At 37.9% G+C, this 23,634-nt stretch overlaps 1 protein-coding gene across 7 annotated transcripts in view; it reads right to left on the bottom strand.

The window, feature by feature from the left end:
* The window catches only part of KIF24 (kinesin family member 24), a 61,102-nt gene that overhangs the window by 37,380 nt on the left and 88 nt on the right, over nucleotides 1-23,634 (bottom strand). For 3 of the 7 annotated variants that reach the window (XM_059924575.1, XM_059924571.1, XM_059924576.1), the window contains exons 1-3: nucleotides 23,328-23,570; nucleotides 3,804-4,451; nucleotides 549-738 (exon numbers count right to left, since the gene is read on the bottom strand). In XM_059924575.1, the coding sequence (XP_059780558.1) occupies nucleotides 549-738; nucleotides 3,804-4,426 (813 nt within the window). In that variant the 5' untranslated portion in view covers nucleotides 4,427-4,451; nucleotides 23,328-23,570. Of the gene's footprint in view, nucleotides 1-548; nucleotides 739-3,803; nucleotides 4,452-4,739; nucleotides 4,823-23,327; nucleotides 23,571-23,634 lie in introns of those variants that run through there. The other 4 variants (XM_059924572.1, XM_059924573.1, XM_059924577.1 and 1 more) reach the window with 4 other exon arrangements.

The raw sequence follows: 23,634 nt of genomic DNA, 5'->3' as shown, positions 1-23,634 counted from the left end.
AAGCCTAGGCCCAAATACAAGTGAGAATCAAAATAAGCAGTTGGCTGGCAATCTGGGGTCTTTTTGCTCAAAAATATACCCTCCATCATTAAACTTCAGACTCGCACTCAGCAGAACGAGAAGTTCACACTGTGAGAGACAGGAGAGAATTGAGACTGTGACCATCTCATAGTCGCTCTGGTGCATACGCTCAGTGACTGGCCCTGCTTACCACCAGTTCATTATTTAAACTCTTTTTATTCCCTCATTTGCTCTTTTCTGACTGAATATGTGTAATTAAGTTCACATAAAGCATGTTAAGTGACTGTATGATGCAACTCTATTGCACAAGAGTGGAGGAGTTACGTTTTTGTATCCCCCACTGCACTATATTTTTTAAAAATGAAGGCTAAGGTTTATCAATGATTTAATGCAATGTCACATCAGGAATGAATGCCAACACCCAAACCCAAAACCGGATTTTAGAATTTGTACTGCTACTCAAACAAAAAAACAAAAAATTGACACTTGATAATGTTAGTTCCAAACACAGAAGGAAAGCATCATACCTGCAGAATATATTGTGTGAGGTCAACTGCTTCTTTCTTCTCATGAACAAGTAGAGTTTCTTTGTCTTCTACAGTAATAATATTAATTTCTCCACGACGTACCTCCCTCATGCCCAGAGGGCGTTTTCGAACACAAACTCTGATTTTCTCCATCTCAGTCCAAGGATTCTCTTTCTCTGAGGGGTTCTGGCTGATATATAAGTGGGCTTTAATTTTTAATAATATGATAAAACTACTTAAGAGGTCAAAGTATCAGTACATTTTGTTATATATTAGGTGTAATACACACACACACACATACACACAATATGTTACATACTGAAGGGTTGACACTGAGTTCTTTTATTCGCTATAAATCCTGATTACTTCTATCTCCCTCTTTACTCCACACCATCCAAAAGCAGGTTTCTTGCTTTCTTTCAATCCAATTATTATTGTACATTTACTGTTTTCTGGACCATTCAATCTAATTTCTTTTTTTTATCCTACCTGGGTTTATTAAATACCTTGAATTTGGTGGTAGGTTTCAATGTATTTTCCCCCTGTTTCTCCCAGGTATATTCTGGCACTCCCTTTGTCTTGTTTTCTTGCATCCTCTTTTTGCCTACCCTGATATATATTTATTTGTGAGAACACGATCCTATATTTCCTCTTCCCAGGACAATTTTATGACTGGTACTAATTCACCACTGGTGCTAATTCACCACTAATTCATCTTTCTATTCAGATACATTTCTTCTCTGGCTGACTTCAGTGAACTCATCAACCTTAACATCCAGAATATTGAGGCAATATTCCTTGGGTTAGGAACACGCTGTGAAGCACAGGAAGCTCAGCTCAGTGCTCTGTGATGACCTAGATGGGTGGGATGGGGGGTGGGTGGGAGGAAGGTCCAAGAGGGAGGGGATACAGGTATACATATAGCTGATTCACTTCATTGTACAGCAGAAACTAACACAACATTATAAAGCAATTATACGCCAATTAAAAAAAAAACAAAGACTACTCAAGCCCTTTGAAGCATGTTTTGTTTTTTTTAACCAATGTAGAGTAGAGGTCTAAAAAAATGTACCATTTTGACAGTAAGTGTGGCAAAATCTTGACAATCATTGAAAGTGAATGATGGGCATGTGGGGGCTCACTGTTCTATTTTCTCTTCTTTTGCATATGTTAGATTTTTTAATAAGAAAAGAACAATTTTTTTTCTTTTTTCTTTTTTGGCCATGCTGCATGGCTTGCGGATCTTAGTTCCCCAACCAGGGACTGAACCCCGGGCCAGCAGTGAAAGCGCTGAGTTCTAACCACTGGACCGCCAAGGAATTCCCCAGAAAAAAACCCACAAAGTTTTAATGTATTCTAAAACACTCTGGTTTTACTGCTCAACCTTCCCTAGAAGAAATAAAATATATCTGTCTGACATGCAGAGTTAATACATCTAGAGTTAGGTCTGTTCAAGATCTTAAATAAGTCAGGGCAGCCAGTTATCTAAACGCCTTAGACTTTTATTAAAGTTCTGAGTCCAGTAATTTATTTTGAACTTACCTGATTTGAGGTATCCAAAGAGAATGCTCTTTGGACACGGATGACTCACTAATAGGAAGCCTTAAGTTGGTGAGGGAGTTTCTCAGGGTTCTGAAACTCTGGCTCCTACTTAGGGTTTGGGTGAGAAGACAATATTGAGAATTATTGGGGAAAATGTACTTTCTTACCTCCATTTCTCTAATATAATAAGGAGTGGGAAGAGTATGATAATAATGATATAAAGTGAGAAAGCTCAATTGAATAGCTTTCGTTCTGGGTTTGCCACGTACAAACCTCTGTGAGAGTGCTTATCTCACTATATGGTTGCCTATCTTCCCACTTACCCTGCGGCCTAAGAGTCTGAGAGTCTCCAGATATCCTAATTATCTTTATATCTAGGATCAGGGCAAGCAGAGGTGGTACTTTATATTTGCCAAATAAATAAAACAGCAATATTTAAACTAAAATATCCATTCTATCTAAATAAATAATGCAAAGTCACATCTTTATTCTATTTATAAATAATTCCAATTTAGATTTTTATGTGTTGTTCAATGAAAGACTAACATTCAAGAAACTATTTGTTCTTTCACCACTGAGCTAACCAATAGGACAGCAACAATCCTGGCATTGATGATCATAGAACAATCTAGTCCTTTCACAACTGAAAGAAGAAAACAGTACTATATGCTCTGTGCTTTGCTAAACCAAACCAAAAAAAAATATTTATTTTTCTTCCAAAAACACTATAGAATTCACTTATGTATTTCAAATTACTAAAGGCATTTTTACCTTTAAAATTGGGTCTTCTATTTTTTAGAATAAAAGAACTAGTTGGTTATGAAATCCTCTGAAACCTTAACCAATATAAGACCAGATGTAAATACTTTGTTTTAAGGTATGAATAATAGCCTTTATTTTTTTTAAAAAAAGTGGCTTAAGAATGTATTTTATTTCTCCACAACTCACCATCTATAACTTTTAAAATAACAAAACAAACAATACACATTATTTTTAAAAGAATGTATTTTCTATCATATACCAAGGTTGTTATTAGGGATTACTTGATATTTCACCTCTTAGGGACCTTATTTCAAATTCTAACTCGAAGCACTGTCACTCTGACAACCAAACTCTAAACTCCAACAAAAGTGTCTTACTCTTTGAAATGACCAAAATCATCTGTCCTTCCAGGGCTGGAATTGTAGAAAGCACTCAAAATCAGGACCATATTTCAATATGTGCAGGTAAATCAATTGCTCCAAAGACCTATTTAATTCAACTAGTCGAATTAAACAGCTGTTTTTAACTAAGCTTCATGCCTCCTGGCTGAAGTGAATTTGATAGCCTTAAAAAAAAATCCTGTGGATTGTGTAATTTTTTTTTTTCACTGCAGAGACTAGTTAACTATTGATATTTTACCTTCGTGGATGCATTAGATGTATCATGCTACACTATAATAATAAAAATATGTCTGCTATAGGAATAATAGCAGACCCTGGTAAGTAGCAGCTGCTTGATGCACATGAACAATATCATCTTTCTCCCAGCTGAAAAGACCAAATTCGTCATTAATTTCCCCCTATCAAGGTACTTCCATTATCACCGCAGAAGCTGTTCACTATCATTTTCTGTAAATATGGAATAGTTGGTCTCCTCTGGTCATGGAGAAGCCTGCCCTTGCCTAAGGCTACCCTCCCTCCAAAATTAAAAAAGAAAAAAATAAGTTATTACCTGATATAAGAATGAGGGATTCCATAGTTATACCCTGAAACATGAGAGACTCTTTGCATAACGGGACTATCACAATCTCCCTGTATTGGAGAAAAGTGATTTGATGAAAAGAGTGAAGTGTTAGTTTCTTCTTGTAGGTAGGAATCAGCAGCTGTGGCATTCAGAATTCTTGTTTTTGTACAGTACTGGGAATCATCTGGTAGCAAATGCTCTAGTACTTTTAGGTAACTAGACTTCTGTTCACTTGCAGATAAATGTGATAAATCGCACAGTTCAAACTGATTGTGGCTGGTAGTTCTGTCTTTGTTGTCAGCAGGGGAATCAAAATGCAGTTGCCTTCGAGGGCCAGATCTAGATTTCTGAGGCTTGATGCACAGACTGCTTGTCTGTAGAGGATACTCTGGGCTACTGACTGCTTTATCTTCTTCCTGCATAATCTTAATGATTTTGATAAGTTGGAAGAGACGTTTGCGGTCGTTCATGTCATGGACTCCCAATTTGGAGTAGTCCTTCATTGTAACATTGGCTAATTCATCTATTTTCTGAAGGCCAAGGGCAGTAAAATGAGGATAATACTGTGCTAGTTCAGCTTCACAAAGACATTCATATAACCAGGATGTCATTTTTGTGAATGGGTTTCTATAAACTCTGAAGAGAAAAAAAAAATTCATTCACTTGAAATATAGTATATATAATACAATTATTCCTTTAAAAAATGAAAACCACAAAAGAAACATGCAGAAAAATCCATTCTAGCATACCAGGTTTTCCATAAATATATTTTTCTTCTAAAATGATTAAACAGCATAGTGCATAAAGATGCTTATAGTGCCTTTGTAGTAACAGATGTAATTTGTCCATCTGCTTAATAAAAAGAGACTTTCAATTGTGTATACACACAGGTACATGCACACACACATAACACAAGTCACTTACTTATTTCTAGGGAGTTCCTTCCAACCTTGCAATGTGTACTTAACATATACCACAAACTACTAAAACCTTGTTCCCAACTGCTGATTGTTACAGGACTAATTTTAGATGTTCAAGTTAATGTCAAGGCATGTTGCACAACTGTTTCCCATGATTAATGAACAAAGGTTAAGAGCTCTTTCAGAATGGAAAGCAGAATTAAATAGTGGACCACAGAGGATCATAAATAAATATAACTCAGAGGAAATCACATTTGCGTTTGCTGCGTATTGGCAGACGTTAGTTGAATAAAGAGGTAAAAACATCATTAATTTAGAACCTACTAATTCAGGATTTCAGATTATTCTAAACGGTAGCTGGTTGTAGATGTCTACCTATACAGAACATAAATAAAGGAATTCACCTAGGGGGACTTCCCTGGTGGCACAGTGGTTAAGACTGTGCTCCTAATGCAGGGGACCTGGGTTTGATCCCTGGTCAGGGAACTAGATCCCACATGCATGCTGCAACTAAAAGTTTCACATGCCACAACTAAGGAGCCCACCTGTCACAACCAACACCCAGTGCAACCAAATTAATTAATTAATTAATTAATTTTAAGAAAAGAATTTACCTAGGAAATTAATACTATGGTCAAGATTTTAAATGGTTATACATTAAAATGCTTTAAAAAATTTAACACCAAGCTATTTAATTAAATACTAACAAATGATGTGGTAATAACACATAATCCTGGTCTATTATTAAAATCCTGGAGAACTCCCTGAGGAGTTAATCACTGTTAATCACTGTTAACAAACAGTTAATCACTGTTAATCAAGTTCAAGAGAATATTCAAAAGTAAGTAAACTACATTTTCTCTTTAAAATTTTTTAAAAATAATTCAGAGTTTTGGGGGGGCTTCCCTGGTGGCACAGTGGTTGAGAATCTGCCTGCCAATGCAGGGGTAACGGGTTTGAGCCCTGGTCCGAGAAGATCCCACATGCCGCGAAGCAACTAAGCCCATGTGCCACAACTACTGAGCCTGTGCTCTAGAGCCCGCCAGCCACAACTACAGAAGCCTGAGCGCCTAGAGCCCGTGCTCTGCAACAAGCCACCGCACCACAACGAAGAGTAGCCTCTGCTAGCCGCAACTAAAGAAAGCCCGCGCGCAGCAACGAAGACCCAATGCAGTCAAAATTAAATAAATAAATAAATTTATTTTTAAAAAATAATAATAATTCAGAGTTTTCAAAATTCTATTAGTTAGTTCTTGGTAAAGCTTTTTTGTTTTTCATTTTAATTTATATTTTATCTTCACTCTAGGAGAAACAGAGAAAGAGGTCAGGGCCAGGTAAAAGTGATGATTAAAGGACCTTGTTTTGGGACTTCCCTGGTGGCACAGTGGGTAAGACTCCGCACTCCCACTGCAGCGGGCCCGGGTTCGATCCCTTGTCAAGGAACTAGATCCCACATGCCTGCCGCAACAAAGAGTTCGCATGCCACAACCAAGGAGTCCATGTGCTGCAACTAAGGAGTCCGCCTGCCACAACTAAGACCCCACGCAACCAAATAAATAAATAATTTATTTTTTTTTTTTAAAAAGGACCCTGTGTAATAAACGTTGGAGGAAATGCTACTTAGGCTAAAGAAAAGGCCAAAGGGCCTAATAAGTAACACATTCTAAACTCATCCTGCCCTTTTCCATTTGTGGTAGATTAAAAAAAAAAAGTCACAAATTCTTTGCAGGTCCTTCCATCAAGAGATGGAATTTATTTCTCCTGTTGCATCTAGGCTGGCTTTGTGACATGTTTTGGCCAACAGAATGTGGTGGAAATGACACTATGTGACTTACATGCCTAGTCCTCAAGAGCCCTTGCAGCTTCTACTGTTCTCTAGGGACTCTTCTGCGGTCATGTGAAGAAACCCAGCCAACAGCCATATTCAAAGCCAGACACATCAGAGAAGCCATCTGAGACTATTTAGCCCCAGTGGCGCCACCAGATGACTGCAGCCATATGACAGTCACAGGTGAGACCAGAACTGTGAGCAAATAAAACAGTAATTGTTTCAAGCCACTAAGTTTTGGGGTAGTTTACTACACAGCAGTAGGTAACTGCAACACTGACAGCTTCTATGCCTTTTTAAATGCTGTATCTTTGCCTGAAATGTTCCCAACTCCCTCTGCCTATTAAAATGAGCCACGTCCATTCTTTCAAGAGGGCTCAATAGCTTCCCTTCACCCCCGTGAAGCCTTCTTTCTTATCTCAGCCTCTTCTACCATTTTACCACCAAGCATCCTACGCAGTAGTTAAACCAGGCCACCAATCAATCCCTTTACTACAGTGTCTTCTACCGGGAATACCCGTCTTTCCTTGGAAAAACCCTATTTACATTTTTCTTCTGTGAGGCATGCCCTAGCAAGGGATAACTGGTATTTACTCTGTGCTTCAGTAATAACAATAATAGCAGCTGGTATGTACTGAGCATTTATTATGTACCAAGCACTGTTCTAAGCACTTTGTTAACCTCTAAACAATCCTATAAAATAGATACATGTGTGACCTTCAGCAAGTTACTTATTTAACATCTCTGAAACTCATTTTTCTCAACTGTAAAATGGAAATACAATAGTCCCCACAGTTTCTAGGGTTAGGATTCAATGAGAAAATACTTGTAATAATGCAAGTATTAATCAGCAATAATGCCCAGTATGTACGTAGTACCCAATAAGTGTTGGTAGCTATCACTACTGAGATTGTTATTTCTGTATTACTATTACTGTATTACTACTACTCACCCAGAACCTAGAAAAGAATAAGCCTTCAATGTTTTGGTGTGTTTTAAGTTATTTCTAAAAAGTTATATTCCCTACTTGGCTCAGCCTAACCCAGGGGAAGAGGTTAAGTGCTATGCAGACTTCTCAATTTCCACAGGCTGTACAAGATCCTGTATTTCACATACTTATTCCCTCAGCGACATACCCAACATTCCCCAATCCAACTCTGATAATCATGGCTTCTATTGCATCCCTTAATCAGTACCTTTAAGACCAACATATTTATATTGTGATGCTTGGATATCCCATAATATCATGGGAGGGGAAGATACTGGAGTTAGCAGTAATCTGGACATGCTGATTGAAGCAGCCAACAGCATGCTTCTACATAAATTGGCAGCATAGTACCTTTCTGAGCCCTATAGTTAGCCTATGCTCTTTTGTTTTAAAGTTGGATATGTTTCCTATATATAAAATAGATAACTAATAAGGACCTACTGTATAGCACAGGGAACTCTACTCAATACTCTGTAATGACCTATATGGGAAAAGAATCTAAAAAAGAGTGGATATATGTGTATGTATAACTGATTCACTTTGCTGTACAGTAGAAACTAACACAACATTGTAAATCAACTATACTCCAATAAAAATTTTTTTTAAATTAGATATGCTTCTTTGTACCACATTTCATTTCACAAAGGTCCAGCCCCTCTCTTCTTCTGGGATAATCATCGGAATCACTCCAGGAACTTTAAAAAACATAGATACCTGAGCCCATCCCAGATCCATAAGAAAACAAAACAAAAAAACCCTCCCAGATCTTGAGGGGGAGCAGACATAAGAACACTGAAAAGGTTTCCCCAGGTGATTATGATTGTACTGCATTGATATATCTATCAAAATTACAAATGCAAATACACTGACCCAACAATTCCACTTCTAGGAACATATCCTATAGATACTACGTACAAGTACAAAATGACATAGGTACAAAATTATTCATTGCTGCACTTTATATAATAGCAAAGAAATGGAATAGAGACTGGTTAAATAAATTATGGTACTCCATTAAATGTAATACTATGTAGCAACTACAAAGAATAAACTCTCAAAATATTACTGAAGAGAAAGAAAACTTTACAATATATTAAGCTACTAAAACAAGGTACAGAACAGTTTGTATAGTAAAGGTATCATTTGTTAAAGAGAAAGAGATAATTGATCTATAATAGATCTATATATTCGCTTATCAGGCATAAAATATCTTTGACAGGATGCACAAGAAAGTAATAATACTGGTGTGGGGGGACTAGTTGTTGGAGGGTAAGCATGGGAAGGAGACTACTGTATGCCAATAAATGTGGTAGTTATTATTACCTTTCCTATTGTTATTTCTATTTCACTGCTGTCTCCATCACCCAGAGCAGGACCTAGAAGAGCTGTTTTGTAAATTGTGAAACTATGTAACTATGTTACTGATTTTAAAAAATATATTTTTAATTTTACCTACTTCCCTTCTTCCCAATCTCCCCAAATTGATCTGATACAACTACTTGTTACTATTTTGGTGTTTTTCCCTCTAGCCTTTTTTTAAAATATATGGTTGATGTACAATATTATATTAGTTTCAAGTGTACAACATAATGATTTGACATTTGCATAAGTTATGAAATGATTACCGTAAGTCCAGTAACCATCTATTCCCAAAGTTATTACAATATTATTGACCATATTCCTTACGCTGTATACTATATCCCCATGACTACTTTATTATATAACCAGAGGTCTGTATCTCTCAGTCCCTTTCACCTATTTCGTCCACCTTCCCCCCCACCTCCCAGCCTTTTTTTTAGTGCACTTTTTTTACACTGTATTTAACACTGTACTCATAACTATACTGAAATCTACTTTTTTATTTAATTTAAGCATTTTCATACCTGTTTGTTATAGCCATTAAAAACAATCCACACTATTATAATGTTTGCTGAATAGATGAATTACCCCAGGGAGATGTGATTTCTCTCTTCCAACTATAGGGTTTTAATTGTAAAACTTACAGGGTATTTATTACAGACTCATATTTTTTATTTTTTAATTTACTGCCAGCCTTGTTCCAGAGATGATAAGGTGGCTCTGCCTTATACTATAGTGAGAATTCTTAAAGAGAAAAGGAATACGATCCCACCCAGTCTAGCACTGTGCTAGCAACAAATATTTGTCAAATGAACAGAATCTGCTTAGATAGGACACAGGACAAAAGGTTCTACCATTTCTACTTTTTACCTAAGGCAACTAAATGATTAAAAGACTCCATTAAGGGACTTCCGTGGCGGTCCAGTGGTTAAGACTTCACCTTCCAATGCAGGGGGTGCAGGTTCGATCCCTGCTCGGGGAGCTAACATCCCACATGCCTCATGGCCAAAAAACCAAAACATAAAACAGAAGCAATATTGTAACAAATTCAATAAAGACTTTAAAAATGGTCCACATCAAAAAAAAAAAAAAAAGAAGACTCCATTAAGCCTGCTTATGTGGCTATGGAGCCATTTTTTCTGTTTCCTAACTCTCTACAAGACCCATCACCCAAGGTAATGGACACAATCTCAGGGTCCTTACAACCAAGAAGAGCCTAATATATACAATGTCTTTACCAATATCACCCTGAATACTTCATATAGGTCAAAGAAACATTTTATATAGGGATTTCCCTTGTGGTGCAGTAGTTAAGAATCCGTCTGCCAATGCAGGGGGACATGGGTTCGATCCCTGGTCCGGGAAGATCCCACGTGCTGTGGAGCAACAAAGCCCGTGCATCCTAGAGCCCGTGTGCCGCAACTACTGAGCCCACGTGCTGCAACTACTGAAGCCAGCATGCCTACAGCCCATGCTCCACAACAGGAGAAGCCACCGCAACGAGAAGCCCTCACACCACAAGCTCGCCGCAACTAGAGAAAGCCCACGCACAGCAACAAAGACACAACACAGCCAAAAATAAATAAATAAAAATAAATACTCTGTTAAAAAAAAAAGAAACGTTTTATATAACAAGGCTAATCCCATTATTTCAGCTGATAGTCATACTACCATACTACTACTACCATCAAGTAGATCATACTACTTGATGATCTGATGAAACTAAAATTTACTAAGTTTTATTTTATGCCAAGCACTATGCTTAAGTACTTTACATAAACTATTTTATTTAGTCTGGTTATACCAGAATTCTATTTTAAAAACCCTGTTGGGGCTTCCCTGGTGGCACAGTGGTTAAGTGTCCTGTTTTGTGTTGGCTTAATCTGGCAATCCTATATTAGAATCAAGTTCCACATTTGGGGTAAAAATACTTCATAGGTGTTATCATGTGCTTCATAATACATCACATCAGAATACATACAAATGTCTGCAAATTGCAGACTGATTTCCTTCATTGTAAAGTTCTCTCATCAACCAATCAATCCAATGGTTTCATCCTCTGTTGATCGCTACCTGCCTCAATCGCTACCTGGGGTTGCAAAATGGTGATTTTCTGAATCTATCATTCCTTGTGGAATTTTCCTATAAAGAAAAACTTTCTGTCAACAACTAGGGCTATTTGATTATCCAAAGTAGAGTATGCACATGAAGGCGGGCATAAAAGTATTCTTTCTTTTAATTTCTAACTTTCGGAGTTAAGTAGTAGTAGTGCCCTAGTTATTTTGGATGGTGTCCAATGAGTTCTTTTGGGGTTTTGCTTTTGCTTTTTTTTGAGGGGGCGAGGCAGGTTCAAATTCATTATTAACTCATGGGTTTTATATATTTCATGTGTTTCTATCAATTACCTTAGTCTTTGAGAGCTTCATCTTGTATATTTCCTGGCCAAAACCTAAAATCAGCTTTCTTCCAAGAAACACATATCCCTGTTTTAGAAGTAGCTGCCCTTTGTCCCACATCCAGCTAAAGGTTACGTATTCCTGGCAAGTCTTAAGCAGAGAGGGCCTGGGCATTAGGGAAAGAGGGGATAGAATAAGCACAACCACACCAGCCCTTCTCTTCCCTTTGGAGATCAGGAATAACGCTATACAGCCACAAGTAGCTAATCCAGGAAAGTCACTACTCACTTCATATTTGAGTTACTGAATAGTCTTTCTAGATCAAGTTCTGACTTCAGTGTCAACCCCATACAATTAGTTGTGGCTTCTGGGAGGCCTTATTAAGAAGGACATTGAGGCATTTACAATCATTAATAGAATACAGGATGAGAATTTGGGGGGCTGGGGAGGGCAAGTCATTTCCACTTTATTTCTTGCAGCCCTCCTTACATACTGGAGTTAAGAATTTACCATTGACATCTTTGTCGCACTGTGACTATGAGGATGTCAATAGAGTTCCTCAATATAAAGGTGATAGGATATAATAACCACTAAGAAGTGGAATGACCGGACAATGGAATATAGATAAAAACTTTTAGTAAATTAAGTATTTCAAATATTTTAAGAAATCTGTCTGATTTCAAATGTCCCCTACTATTACTAGTTCATAAAAATTCAGATAAAAATGACAAAGGGGTAAAGGAAGAGTTAGAGGTCAAGATGGATGATTGTTGATTTTGTTTAGTGTTGGAGAATTCCTATTATATTAGGTATAACTTTACTGGGTAACCTAGAGCAGAAAGGGTAAATACACAGCCTACAAATACACAACACAAATACCAATCCGTGCTGCTTCTCTCCCCTCCTGTACAAATGGTAAATAATCCAAATCTATTTCAATTTTTTCTTTCTTTCTTTTTTTTTGGCCACGCCACATAGCATGCGGGATCTTAGTTCCCTGACCAGGGATGGAACCCATGTCCCCTGCAGTGGAAATGCTAAGTCCTAACCACTGGACCGCCAGGGAATTCCCTCAATTCTTTCTTATTAAGCCCTGAAATAGCTTCAAGATCCCCTTTTGGGTGTGTGTGCACAATAGGGTACAAATCCATGCGTTTTGACAGTTGAATACACCTGTGAAACCACCACCACAATTAAAATACAGAATATTTCCATCATCCTCAAAAGATTCCTCACGCCTCTTTGCATTCCATCCTTCCCTCTGCCCCTGGCCCTAGGCAACCACTGATCTGTATGATGTTTCTGCCATTATATATAAGTTTGCTTTTCTAAAAGTTTATATAAATGGAATTATACAATATATTCTTTTTTGTATCTGGGTTCTTTTACTTAGCATAATGATTATGAGATTCATCCATAATGCACATATCACGCCCTCATTTTACTTAGGAGGAGAAAGACTGGAATGAATCAGTGAGTTGCCTGCCCAAGGTAACACAGCTCTCAAGTGACAGTTCTAAGATTCAAACTTAGGTCTTCTCATGGCTAGTCCCATGTTCTTTGCACTATTCCATGCTGCTCCTTCAAAAGTAGCTGCAAAGACAGCTCCTTGCCAGCCCCCCTAACAGGCACTCTATCTACCCTGCTCAACAGAGTGGCTGTCTCCTGCAGATCTGTGCTGCAGCATGGAATCTTTCACAGCTGCCACCACCTGGAAAATGCCCTGCCAATCAGTAAAATCCAATGGAGGCCAGATGGGCAGGTTTTTATATGTAGGGCCCACTCACGTTCAATGCCACCAGTATGCAGAGTGCTCCTTTGTGACAAACCCAGAGACTGCTAGGTCTCAGCTGTTGGGGTAACAATCAGAAATAGAGTCTTGGAAGAAATCCAGTTGGCAGAAATTCAAACTTTCTTATCCTGGTGGCAGAGAAGATAAACTGGAAGGGGAATACATGCAACTTTATACATAATTAAGGAAGTTTATTCACATTCCAGGATGTGGATAAGATCCAACTATTTAACATGTCCCCTCAAATTTTCCATTCATCTACCTAAACTATGTAACTCTACCCACCTAAACTGCCTGAACCTTAATTTGGAATCAGATAACTCTCAGTTATTTAGCTGTGTAACCTTGGACAAAGTCACTTAGTTTCTCTGAGTTTTATTTCCCTCTCTCAAAGGATGTGATAAAATTATTTATGTAAAACTAATTTGAAAATTGTAAAGTACTCCATAATGGAGCTATGCTCTCTTATTCGGCACTGGATCACTGTGCCTGGCATGTAGGAAGTGTTGACTTATTAGAAACAAATAGATAAAACATATTAAAAACTTTTAACACAATTAAAAGATGGTTTCTATTATTCAATTGATGAAAAGCTGAATACATAACAGAATCTAAAGGTAAGAAATTAGACATACTGAAGTAGATGTACTATACTTGCAAAATATACTAATTAATTAATAGTAATGCTATGTGTAGGCTTCTACTAATGTAATACTGTTTCATCGATGACAATTGTACAAATACTTTTCTCTCCTTCGTTGCCATAAATAGTTGACATAAGTGCCTGGTTACTATATATAATGTGGAAACATTAGATGATGCTACATATCAAAAGACCAACACCTGATACAAATATAAGTCATGTGTATGTGTGGTCACTTTAATTGATTTTCTTTTAATCAATTTTACTGAGGTATAATTTATGTATAACAAACTAGACCCATTTTAAGGGTACAGTTCCATAAGTTTTGACAAATATATACCCATGTAACCACCACATTAATCAAAATACAATCAAGACAGTCCCATCAGAAAAGTTCCTAAGGCCCCTTGGCAATCAATCCTCTCCTCCACCTTTGGTCCCAGGTAATCTTTGACTTGCTTTCTGTCACTATAGATGAGTTGTATTTTCTACAATTTGTCGTAAAATAAAATCATATAGTGTCATTGTTAGTTTAAATCTATTTAACATTTACTGACTGAAAATTTTGTGATTTTCCTTTCTTAGGCCTTTGGAAAAAAGTTAAAATGATCATACTATTTACCATAGCTCTTTTTTCACTGACCTAAATGACATCTGCTAATAAAGGAAAAAAGTTCTTAAATCAGTCTAATTTAACTGAGAAAAACAAGTAGTGAAACAAATTTGAAGAAAATAGCATAATCTACTGTCGCGTATAATTGTCAAGATTATTCAATATCTCTAATAAAGGTTTTTGATCACTATAAAAGTAGAAAACCTAAATCTAAGGTCTATGTATTCCTTGCCAATCAGAAAAACGGGGGAAAATGGCCCAAGTTCTAAGCATCCAAGCTATTTTTAGTTTCTCAAATTTATGTGACATTCCCAAAATTTCAATTATCAAAGAGGAAAAGGAAAAAAAGGGTCAATAAATCCCTCAAGGACATCATTAAACTTTAATAACTTTACTGAGATATAATTCACATACCATAAAACTCACCCATTTAAAGTGTACAATTCAATAGTTTTTAGTATATTCACAAGGTTGTGCAACCATCACCACAATCCAATTTTAGAACACTTTTATCACTCCAAAAAGAAACATTGTACCATTAAATTTTAGATGTTACACTAGCACCTAACAGAGAAAAGCGCTTTTCCTAAAACATTCACTTCTATAATTATCAAAAATAAAATTAACCATGGAAGAAACTGAGAAAATGTATTGAAGTTTTCTGGGGAAATTTGAGCTGTGGTCAAGAGCTATTAAGAATGCACAGGCTGAGTTATTTTTTACACTCTTCTAGCACAGAATGAAAATTTCAAGAGCTTCAGTTGAATAAATTAGAAGGGCATACCAAACATGTTCTAGGTGGGTGTGATGACCATAGTTTTCAAGAAGTAATTCAGTATAAGTCTAATAATGCATAAACCAAAGCCAATCTCATTTTATTAAGAATCTTAGGAACTCTACCCTTATTTTAAAGAAAATAAACCAGCCTGTTTAAAAAAAGAAAAAAAGTCTGACTCGTTTGTACATGGATTTCATAGTATCAAATAATCTTTGTTATTTTTATAATGGTTAATTAAATAATTCCTCTTTAAAGGTGTATTTATTTTTGTTACAAAGAATACAATGAAGAGGAAAGTAAAATGTGGCTTTGGATAACATTTATAGTAGAAAAAAACAAAAGTTGAAAGCATCTGTGTGTCACAGCCTTTTTAAAAGAAAAATATTCAAAGTTATTTCAGAAATAATTCATGTTCCCAAGTTTAAAAAAATCCTCTCCGTTCAACAATAAAATTTCAAATTATTTATGCTGAGCAACCCTGGAAACAACTAGAAGTTCACAAATGCCAGAAATAACCTGATCATTTGTGAGGTAATTAAAGAAAACCACACAGTAAACAGAACTTAAATGTAATTAATATTAGATCAAACCTGACAAATAAAACTTACAAAGTTCTTTAAATGACCATTAAATTTTAAAATAAATATTTCTGCATGGAAAAGCATTTAAAAGGCACTTTTAGGGCTTCCCTGGTGGCGCAGTGGTTGAGAATCTGCCTGCCAATGCAGGGGACACGGGTTCGAGCCCTGCTCTGGGAAGATCCCACATGCCGCAGAGCAGCTGGGCCCGTGAGCCACAATTGCTGAGCCTGCGCGTCTGGAGCCTGTGCTCCGCAACAAGAGAGGCCGTGACGGTGAGAGGCCCGCGCACCGCGATGAAGAGTGGCCCCCGCTTGCCACAACTAGAGAAAGCCCTCGCACAGAAACGAAGACCCAACACAGCCAAAAATAAATAAATTAATTAATTTAAAAAAAAAAAAAAAAAAAAACCTTGCAAAAAATAAAAAAAAAATAAAAGGCACTTTTAACAAGTTATTTATAATGTAACTGTAAAAGTGTAATATTTATTTCTAAATATGATTCTATTATGTTAGAGGAAAAGTTCTTAATGAAATGGCAGAGAACATATGGTTGTCTAGAAAGAAAATAAGGGGCAGTGAGGCAGGTTATCTTCACTAAGGGGAAAAAGGTGTGGAAGGAGAGAATACAATAAATTAGAGAAGGCAGAGAGTTATGGAGAACTCTCAGAGTAAAGGATCATGGGGCTAAATCAGAAACACTGAAAAACAGTTTGGCATTATCTTACCAAGTTGAGTGTTCATACAGCATACAACCAAGCAACTCAACTCCTAGGTATATACCTCAGAAAAACTTCTGCATGTGTACTTCAGGAGGCACATACAAAAAAGTTCACAGCAGCACTGTTCACAAGAGCCAAAAACAAAATAACCTAATGTCCATTGGCTGAAAAACAGATAAATAAATTTGGGTATATTCATACAATGGAACATCATACAATAGTGATAAAAGGACAAACTACACTAAACAATTTATCAATCTCAGAAACATCATGAGGAAAAAAACAAATCCCAGGAAACTACGTTCCTTTGCATAAGGTTCAAAAGCAAGCAAATCCAGTGTATTATTTAGGCATCTAAATACAAAATGAAGGATAATGGTTATCTCTGACGGAAGAGCAAGAAAATGGTGAACAGGAAAAGAATACAGGGATATTATCTGCTAGGTCTTGGGTATTTATTCATTTTGTATTGTGCTTTATAACTTACATATATGTTTCACACATACCCTTTGGAATGTACCACATAATATTTAGGTAACATAAAGGGGAAAAAAAAAAAAAAGAATCCTACAGCTAGCCGGGTCAATAGAGATTGTCTAGTCTATAGCTGATCTAGTCTATATTAGGGCCATGAAGGATTCCTTCATACCTTGTAGTTTGGCTTGCATAGTGTTTAAAATTTTTTTAAATTAGTTGCAATATTTAAAAAGCAGGAACAGTTAAAAATATCCAGTTTCTGCTTTTCTTGAAAATTAAAGATACAGTTACATTGGGCCTACAATAAGATAAAGCAACAATGGATCACAACTGAGTTATGGCTGCTCTCTTTAGAAGAGCATATACTATCCATACGCCATGGTCCCCTGCTCCCGGTTCCTTTATACCCACCAACTTTATTTATTTACTTTAATTGGTTAGCCCTGTGGGCATCAGAGTTTGAGAACTAGGATCTGATCCAATACCTTCATTTTATGTGGTAACTGAGGCTCTGAATGATTAAGTGACTTGCCTAAGGTTACACAGCTTTGATACGCTAAACCTCAGTGGCCTTTTCGAACACCTTACTATTTTCCACTTTCTACTTGCTCAATTATACATGTTTTAAATGAATATACTGTTCCTGAAAGCAAGGGACTACACGGGAAGGTCATCAGGCATTAGAACATATTATACGCTCTCATTAATACAGAGGTAGTATGAAATACAAGGACCAAAATAGCTTCTGATTGCCAAGAAATATTTCTTCAACTGAGTTCCCCTAAACTGTGACAATGACCACTTAAAAAAATAGGGCTGCCCTGGTGGCGCAGTGGTTGAGAATCTGCCTGCTAATGCAGGGGACACGGGTTCGAGTCCTGGTCTGGGAAGATCCCACATGCCGCGGAGCAACTAGGCCCGTGAGCCACAACTACTGAGCCTGTGTGTCTGGAGCCTGTGCTCCGCAAAAAGAGAGGCTGCGATAGTGAGAGGCCCGCGCACCGCGATGAAGAGTGGCCCCCGCTTGCCGCAACTAGAGAAAGCCCTCGCACAGAAATGAAGACCCAACACAGCCAAAAATAAATAAATTAATTTTAAAATATATATATAACAACTTTATTGAGATATAGTTCACATACCATAGAATTCACCCATTTAAAGTGAATTCAATGGCTTTTAATACATTTACATACTAAACCCCCAACCCATCCAGCCCTAGGCAACCACTAATAATGATCACTTTTTTTTTTTAATAAATTTATTTATTTGTTTATTTTTATTTTTGGCTGTGTTGGGTCTTCGTTTCTGCGCGAGGGCTTTCTCTAGTTGCGGCGAGCGGGGGCCACTCTTCATTGCGGTGCACGAGCCTCTCACTATCGCGGCCTCTCTTGTTGCGGAGCACAGGCTCCAGACGCGCAGGCTCAGTAGTTGTGGCTCACGAGCCAGTCGCTCCGCGGCATGTGGGATCCTCCCAGACCAGGGCTCGAACCCGCGTCCCCTGCACTGGCAGGCGGACCCCCAACCACTGCACCACCAGGGAAGCCCTAATGATCACTTTTTTAAAAAGTCACCGAACCCACTGCATTAGTAACAGACACAATACAAACCCAACATTCTCAATGAATTTGCATTAAGATGTTCGTGTACCCCACATTAGGCATAAGATCCCTAATTAAGAACACAAGAAATGCAATATTATCAGTGGGAGATTAAAATGTGGATAATACAGTATACACTTTTCCTCCAACAAGGGAATTAAGTTATTTCAAACTCTAGGGATTATTCTATCTATAGACCGCTGGTCTTAAAAGAAGACAAGGGATACTAGACAGCTGCTTAAAACAACAGCTGCAAAGAATGAGAATATATGATACCTAATGTAATTCTTAAGGCTGGTTGTGAATTTGGGGATACAAATCATGTGAGTTATACCCAAAAGTACTTTTTGAAAGATTGTTTCTTTCTGAAACTGAAAAACAAGCTTCAACTTTGTTTATGGTTAAGTAGCTAATGCTTTGCAATTACTGCAATTCCTTTCAAGAGCCCCACTATGACATTTAAAAATTTCTAAGTCTGGTGCAAAACATGGGAGCAATCACCTAAAAATAAGCATAACAAAATTGCTGAACCCAGTTATCTTAAAACAGTTCAAATATTACCTCTCTAAATATAGAGGTTTAATTCTGAAAGAATTCCCAGGAACAGGTGGTAACCAACATTGGGTTTAAACTCAGTGTTTTATTTTTTAAATCTTGATCTAATCCAATTGCAGAAGTTGTCATTTTCAGATTTTTTGCCATTTTGCAGTTATAAAATACTTTCAACAAAATATATCTCACATGTTTAATTGGAAAAATAATGATTACAATCAGTTTTTATAAATTACTAAGATGACAGAGATGCTTTTACTCAGGGTTACATCCTCTTGGGAACCGTTGCCACAATGGCACCAGAAATTAATTCTAAAGGAGTGATGCTGAGAAAGCAAAGAACGATTAAAACAACAATTCCATTCACTGGGATCTAAATTATTAATACATAATTAATTATGCTACCTGATTAATCTTCCAAGACTTTTTGTGAGAGATGGACATTGTCATCACCTCACTTTATACAAATGAAGAAACAAAGGCATAGATAATTTATTAAAAACAACTATATGAATTTGTTTTTGAAAGTGATTAGATATCTATTTGTTGGCCACATAATTCTATACCACTAGTTTTAACCAATCAAATCTCAGCATAAGCAGGTAATTTAAAAGACTATAACAGACACAGTACTGCTCCTCATTGCTTGTGAAATCTCAGCTAGTCTTTTTGGCCTGGATATTGTGCAATGTTATTAACTGAGTACTTTCAGAATTCCAGTGTAACTTTAGTTCACCTCACAATAAAACTAACAATCTTACAGATGTCTTGCAGCAAAAACATGCAGGTATCACTATCAAAATGTCCCCATGATTGAGCATCTGAACTACTTGTCAATAACCAAACTCATTAACTCCCCACCAAATCTGTTCCTCCATCTCTTTGTTCCTTGGTGAAGTGAGGGTTGGGGTAGGGTAAGTGACAAAATACCATCTATCCAGTCACTCAGAGCTAAACTGGGAAGCATCCTTAGACTTCTCCTTCTCCTTTAATCCCACATCTGATCAACAGGTCCAGTCAATTTAATCTCCTAAATATGTCAGATTTCCCCTTTGCTATCCTCATTCCTACTACCACAGCCCTGGTGGTTCAGCCTCAGATGGTGGTTCACCTAGATCATTACATGTCTCTTAACCGCTCTCCCTGCCTCCAGTTTTGCCCCCTCCAAACCATCCTCTACACTACAGAACCAGATCATTGTTCTGAAAGCACAGTTATGACCATGCTGCTCCCTTATTTAAAACCTTTCAGTGGCATCCTGTCACCTATCTAAAGGACAAAGTCCAAGCTCCTTAGCATGTCCTACAAAGCCTTCTACAGTCTAGCCCATTCCTCTCTCTCCCACCTACTCTTCAGTTTAGTCAGCTTCTTAGACTGTTATCTCTGTGCATTTATTCACATTGTGCTCTTAAATGGTCTTCTCCAACTCTCATCAAACCTCACTTTACCTGTCTACCTCTTACCCATTGATTAAAACACAAATGAGTTCTTTCCTGGTCTCCCCAGATGTGGTTGGATTTCCCTTCTATGTTCATATCATACCTTTTGCATATCTCTATCATTGCAGTTACATTCTGTAATAATTATCTATGAGTATGTCTATTTCCTCCACTAGAATATGATCTTGTGGTCAAGGAATGTGTCTTATTGATCTTTTTATCCCTGGAATCTAAAACAATGTCTGGGAATAATAAACATTCAATAATTATTTAACGAATAAATATCCCTACACTATTTTTAGAACTATACAAAAGCATTTGATACCATTTGCAGTCATAGGTGATAGAAACTTTTGTATCAGGGTAGTTTGATTACTCAAGAAAACTAAAGCAGAGCTGGTGGTGCCCTGACTCACTGCCCCTGAGCAAGAAAATGAAAGAAGTTTCTATCACTCAAACGAATTGCTATGGACACAGCTATGGTCACAGTTACAACAAAAAGCTTTCATCCAGTCATTCAAGAAATAGCTTGAGGGACTTTTATGAGCTGGGCCCTTTCTAGACATTGAGGAACAAAACAGATAAGGTCACTGCCCTCAAGGTGCTATTATTCTAATGGAAGGAGATAATCAATAATCAAATAAGCAAGATAACTTCTGATGGTGATAAACGTGTTTCTGTGAGTTCTGGGAGCTGCTGTAGCAAATTAATCAAACCTGAGGAGGGGGACGTGGGAACCTCTAATTTGTAGCCAAATGTGAGGAAGTTGTGGGTATCTGCGGACCTACTACTTGTGATTGGCATCTGAAGTGGTATGGGAGCAGTCCTGTGGGACTAAGCCCTTAACCTCTGGGATCTGACACTATCTCCAGGTAAAATGTTAGACTGAGTTAAACGGTAGGACACCCAACTGCTGTCACAGAGAATTGTGGGGACCCCACATATTTGGTTTTTCCCTACACACGAAAAAGACATACTTGTGGAAAACTTAATTTTTCCAGTACGAATGGTACCTATTAGTTTATGCCTGTGGAAAAGTCTTCTTGTTTAATAGGATATGAACATCAAAATCCTTGAGACAATATCTTGGAAAGTATACAATGACCACAACACTCAAAGTACAAGAAGTAGAACTCTATTACTCATTTAACAAAATTTGCTGAGGACCTACTCTGAACAAATTATGAATAGGTTTGCTGAGCCAGCACAGGAAACTGGATTAATTCATCAATTAAACTGAAGGGATCTGAGAAGAGTGGTTCAATCAACCCCTCACTTTACAAACAAAACTGCAGCCCAGAGAAAAAAACTGCTGTTCCTGCTAAACTGGAAGATGAGAGAATCATGCCCTAGTTTGCCCCAAGGACATACTATGAATAGCTAAAGATTTTCATTAACAACATAAACCAACAGTTTTTAATGAAATGTTATGTGGGCAGTAGATTAATGTACTATGCTAAGAAAAATTTAATATTTATGTAAAGCCCTTGATATGATATAGTGCTTTGCACAGGGTAGATGCTCAATAATGGTAGCTATTACTTCCAGCTATATGGTCTTTGGAAGACTGAGTGCATGATGTCTACCTGGCATCAACGGCTTGACTAAATTGATAATAGAGCCACATGACTTCTAATCTAATTCAAACATTTGATTTTCCACATGGAAAAAGTGAAATCTAAAAGGGATAAATGACCTGCAAAGCCAGCCACAGTGAAAGAGACAGAGCCAAGACCAAACCCTGAATCCCCAGTTCGGGTTCCATTACATGCCACAGGTCTACAGTTTAGCTATAAGGTTATGTTCAAACTTTTATAAGAAGGTAATAAGAACAGAGCTGCTATACCTGACTTTTTTCAATCCTTTTATTAAAGTCATCATTGAGCTATGATTTTGATATAAGAATCAACAAAGCATATTGGGAATATATAGCCTTAGGAGTTAACAACGAAACAACAGTCTTGGTAATGCAGTTCTATCACGGACACCTGATAAATGGATAGGCTACCGGAGCAGCTGTTATATGTGCCGAAGTAGAGAGACTACAAGCAGAACAGAAATACAAAAGAGAAAACACTTAAAATGTGACAACAGCTGTGGGTCACTAAGACACAGAGATCAAGTCTTTTGGCATACAGCAACAACAGAATGGTTTGTTTTAAGCAAAGACTAACAGGGAGTCTAATAAAAACACTGGGAGACCAAGACTAAAAGCCACAATGCGGGAAGAGTTGTAGTAAGCAATCCAAAAGTTTTCCCTTTCACGAAGAGTGGAAAGCCCAACCATAAACTTTAAGGTCCTTTTGCATATGAGATCAGGATGCCCTCCCCCTTCCCCCATAAAGATAAAAAATAATCTCTGTATGGGAGGGAAAAAGGGGCAGGGCATAGAGGGGAATCCAATTTATTTGTGGTGAATTAAATTCAACTCAACAAATATTTCCTAAAAAATCTACTATGTGTAAAACATTGTGAAAGATGCTTGCCTTGCCTCAAAGACCTCAGAATTATATGGGAGAAGAGAAGAGAATGGGGTTCACGGAAGTACCCAAGGAGGAACAGAAGCTCTCTAAGAGAGGTTCCAGTCAGGGCTATAGGTCCAAAGGGGTAAAGAGGACTTCGAGACTCAGAAAAGGTTTCACGGGAGAAGTGAGGGAGAGGGTAGGCGAGTGGGTGAACATTCGGACCATCGGGAGAGGTCAACTCCCGGTCCCCTCCCAACTGCCCGCCTCCTCACGCGCTTGGCGGGCGCCCTGCTCACCCTCTCCCGCGGGGCAGGCAGCAAGGCTCCCGGCCCACCCCACCCCGGTTCTCCCCCGCCATTTCTCACCTCGGAGGCTTTCAAATTCCTCCTCGATCAACCCTGTCTGAAGACAGGAGAAAACGCTGACAGGAAAGAGCCCCAAGGCGGGCGACCGAGGCGTGCTGTCGGCTCACTAGCTTGAGCCTGCCGCCAGGCCGCATCCCCATGGTAACACCGCCAAGCGCCGGTTCGAACGCCCGCGCCGACGCCCGCGCGCTGGCAGACCAGCACCATTCACCAATGGGCATCCAGGGAACTCGTGGACGTGGGCCGCCTTCTCTTCTAGAAGACCAATCAGGGAACTAAGGAAACGGTGGGCGTAACTCTCAATTTC

The sequence above is a fragment of the Balaenoptera ricei genome, chromosome 6 (genome assembly GCF_028023285.1).
Source record: "Balaenoptera ricei isolate mBalRic1 chromosome 6, mBalRic1.hap2, whole genome shotgun sequence".
NCBI classification, from domain to species: domain Eukaryota; kingdom Metazoa; phylum Chordata; class Mammalia; order Artiodactyla; family Balaenopteridae; genus Balaenoptera; species Balaenoptera ricei.
The sequence above is the reverse complement of the archived record's forward strand: the minus strand, read 5'-3'. Positions and strand labels throughout refer to the sequence as shown.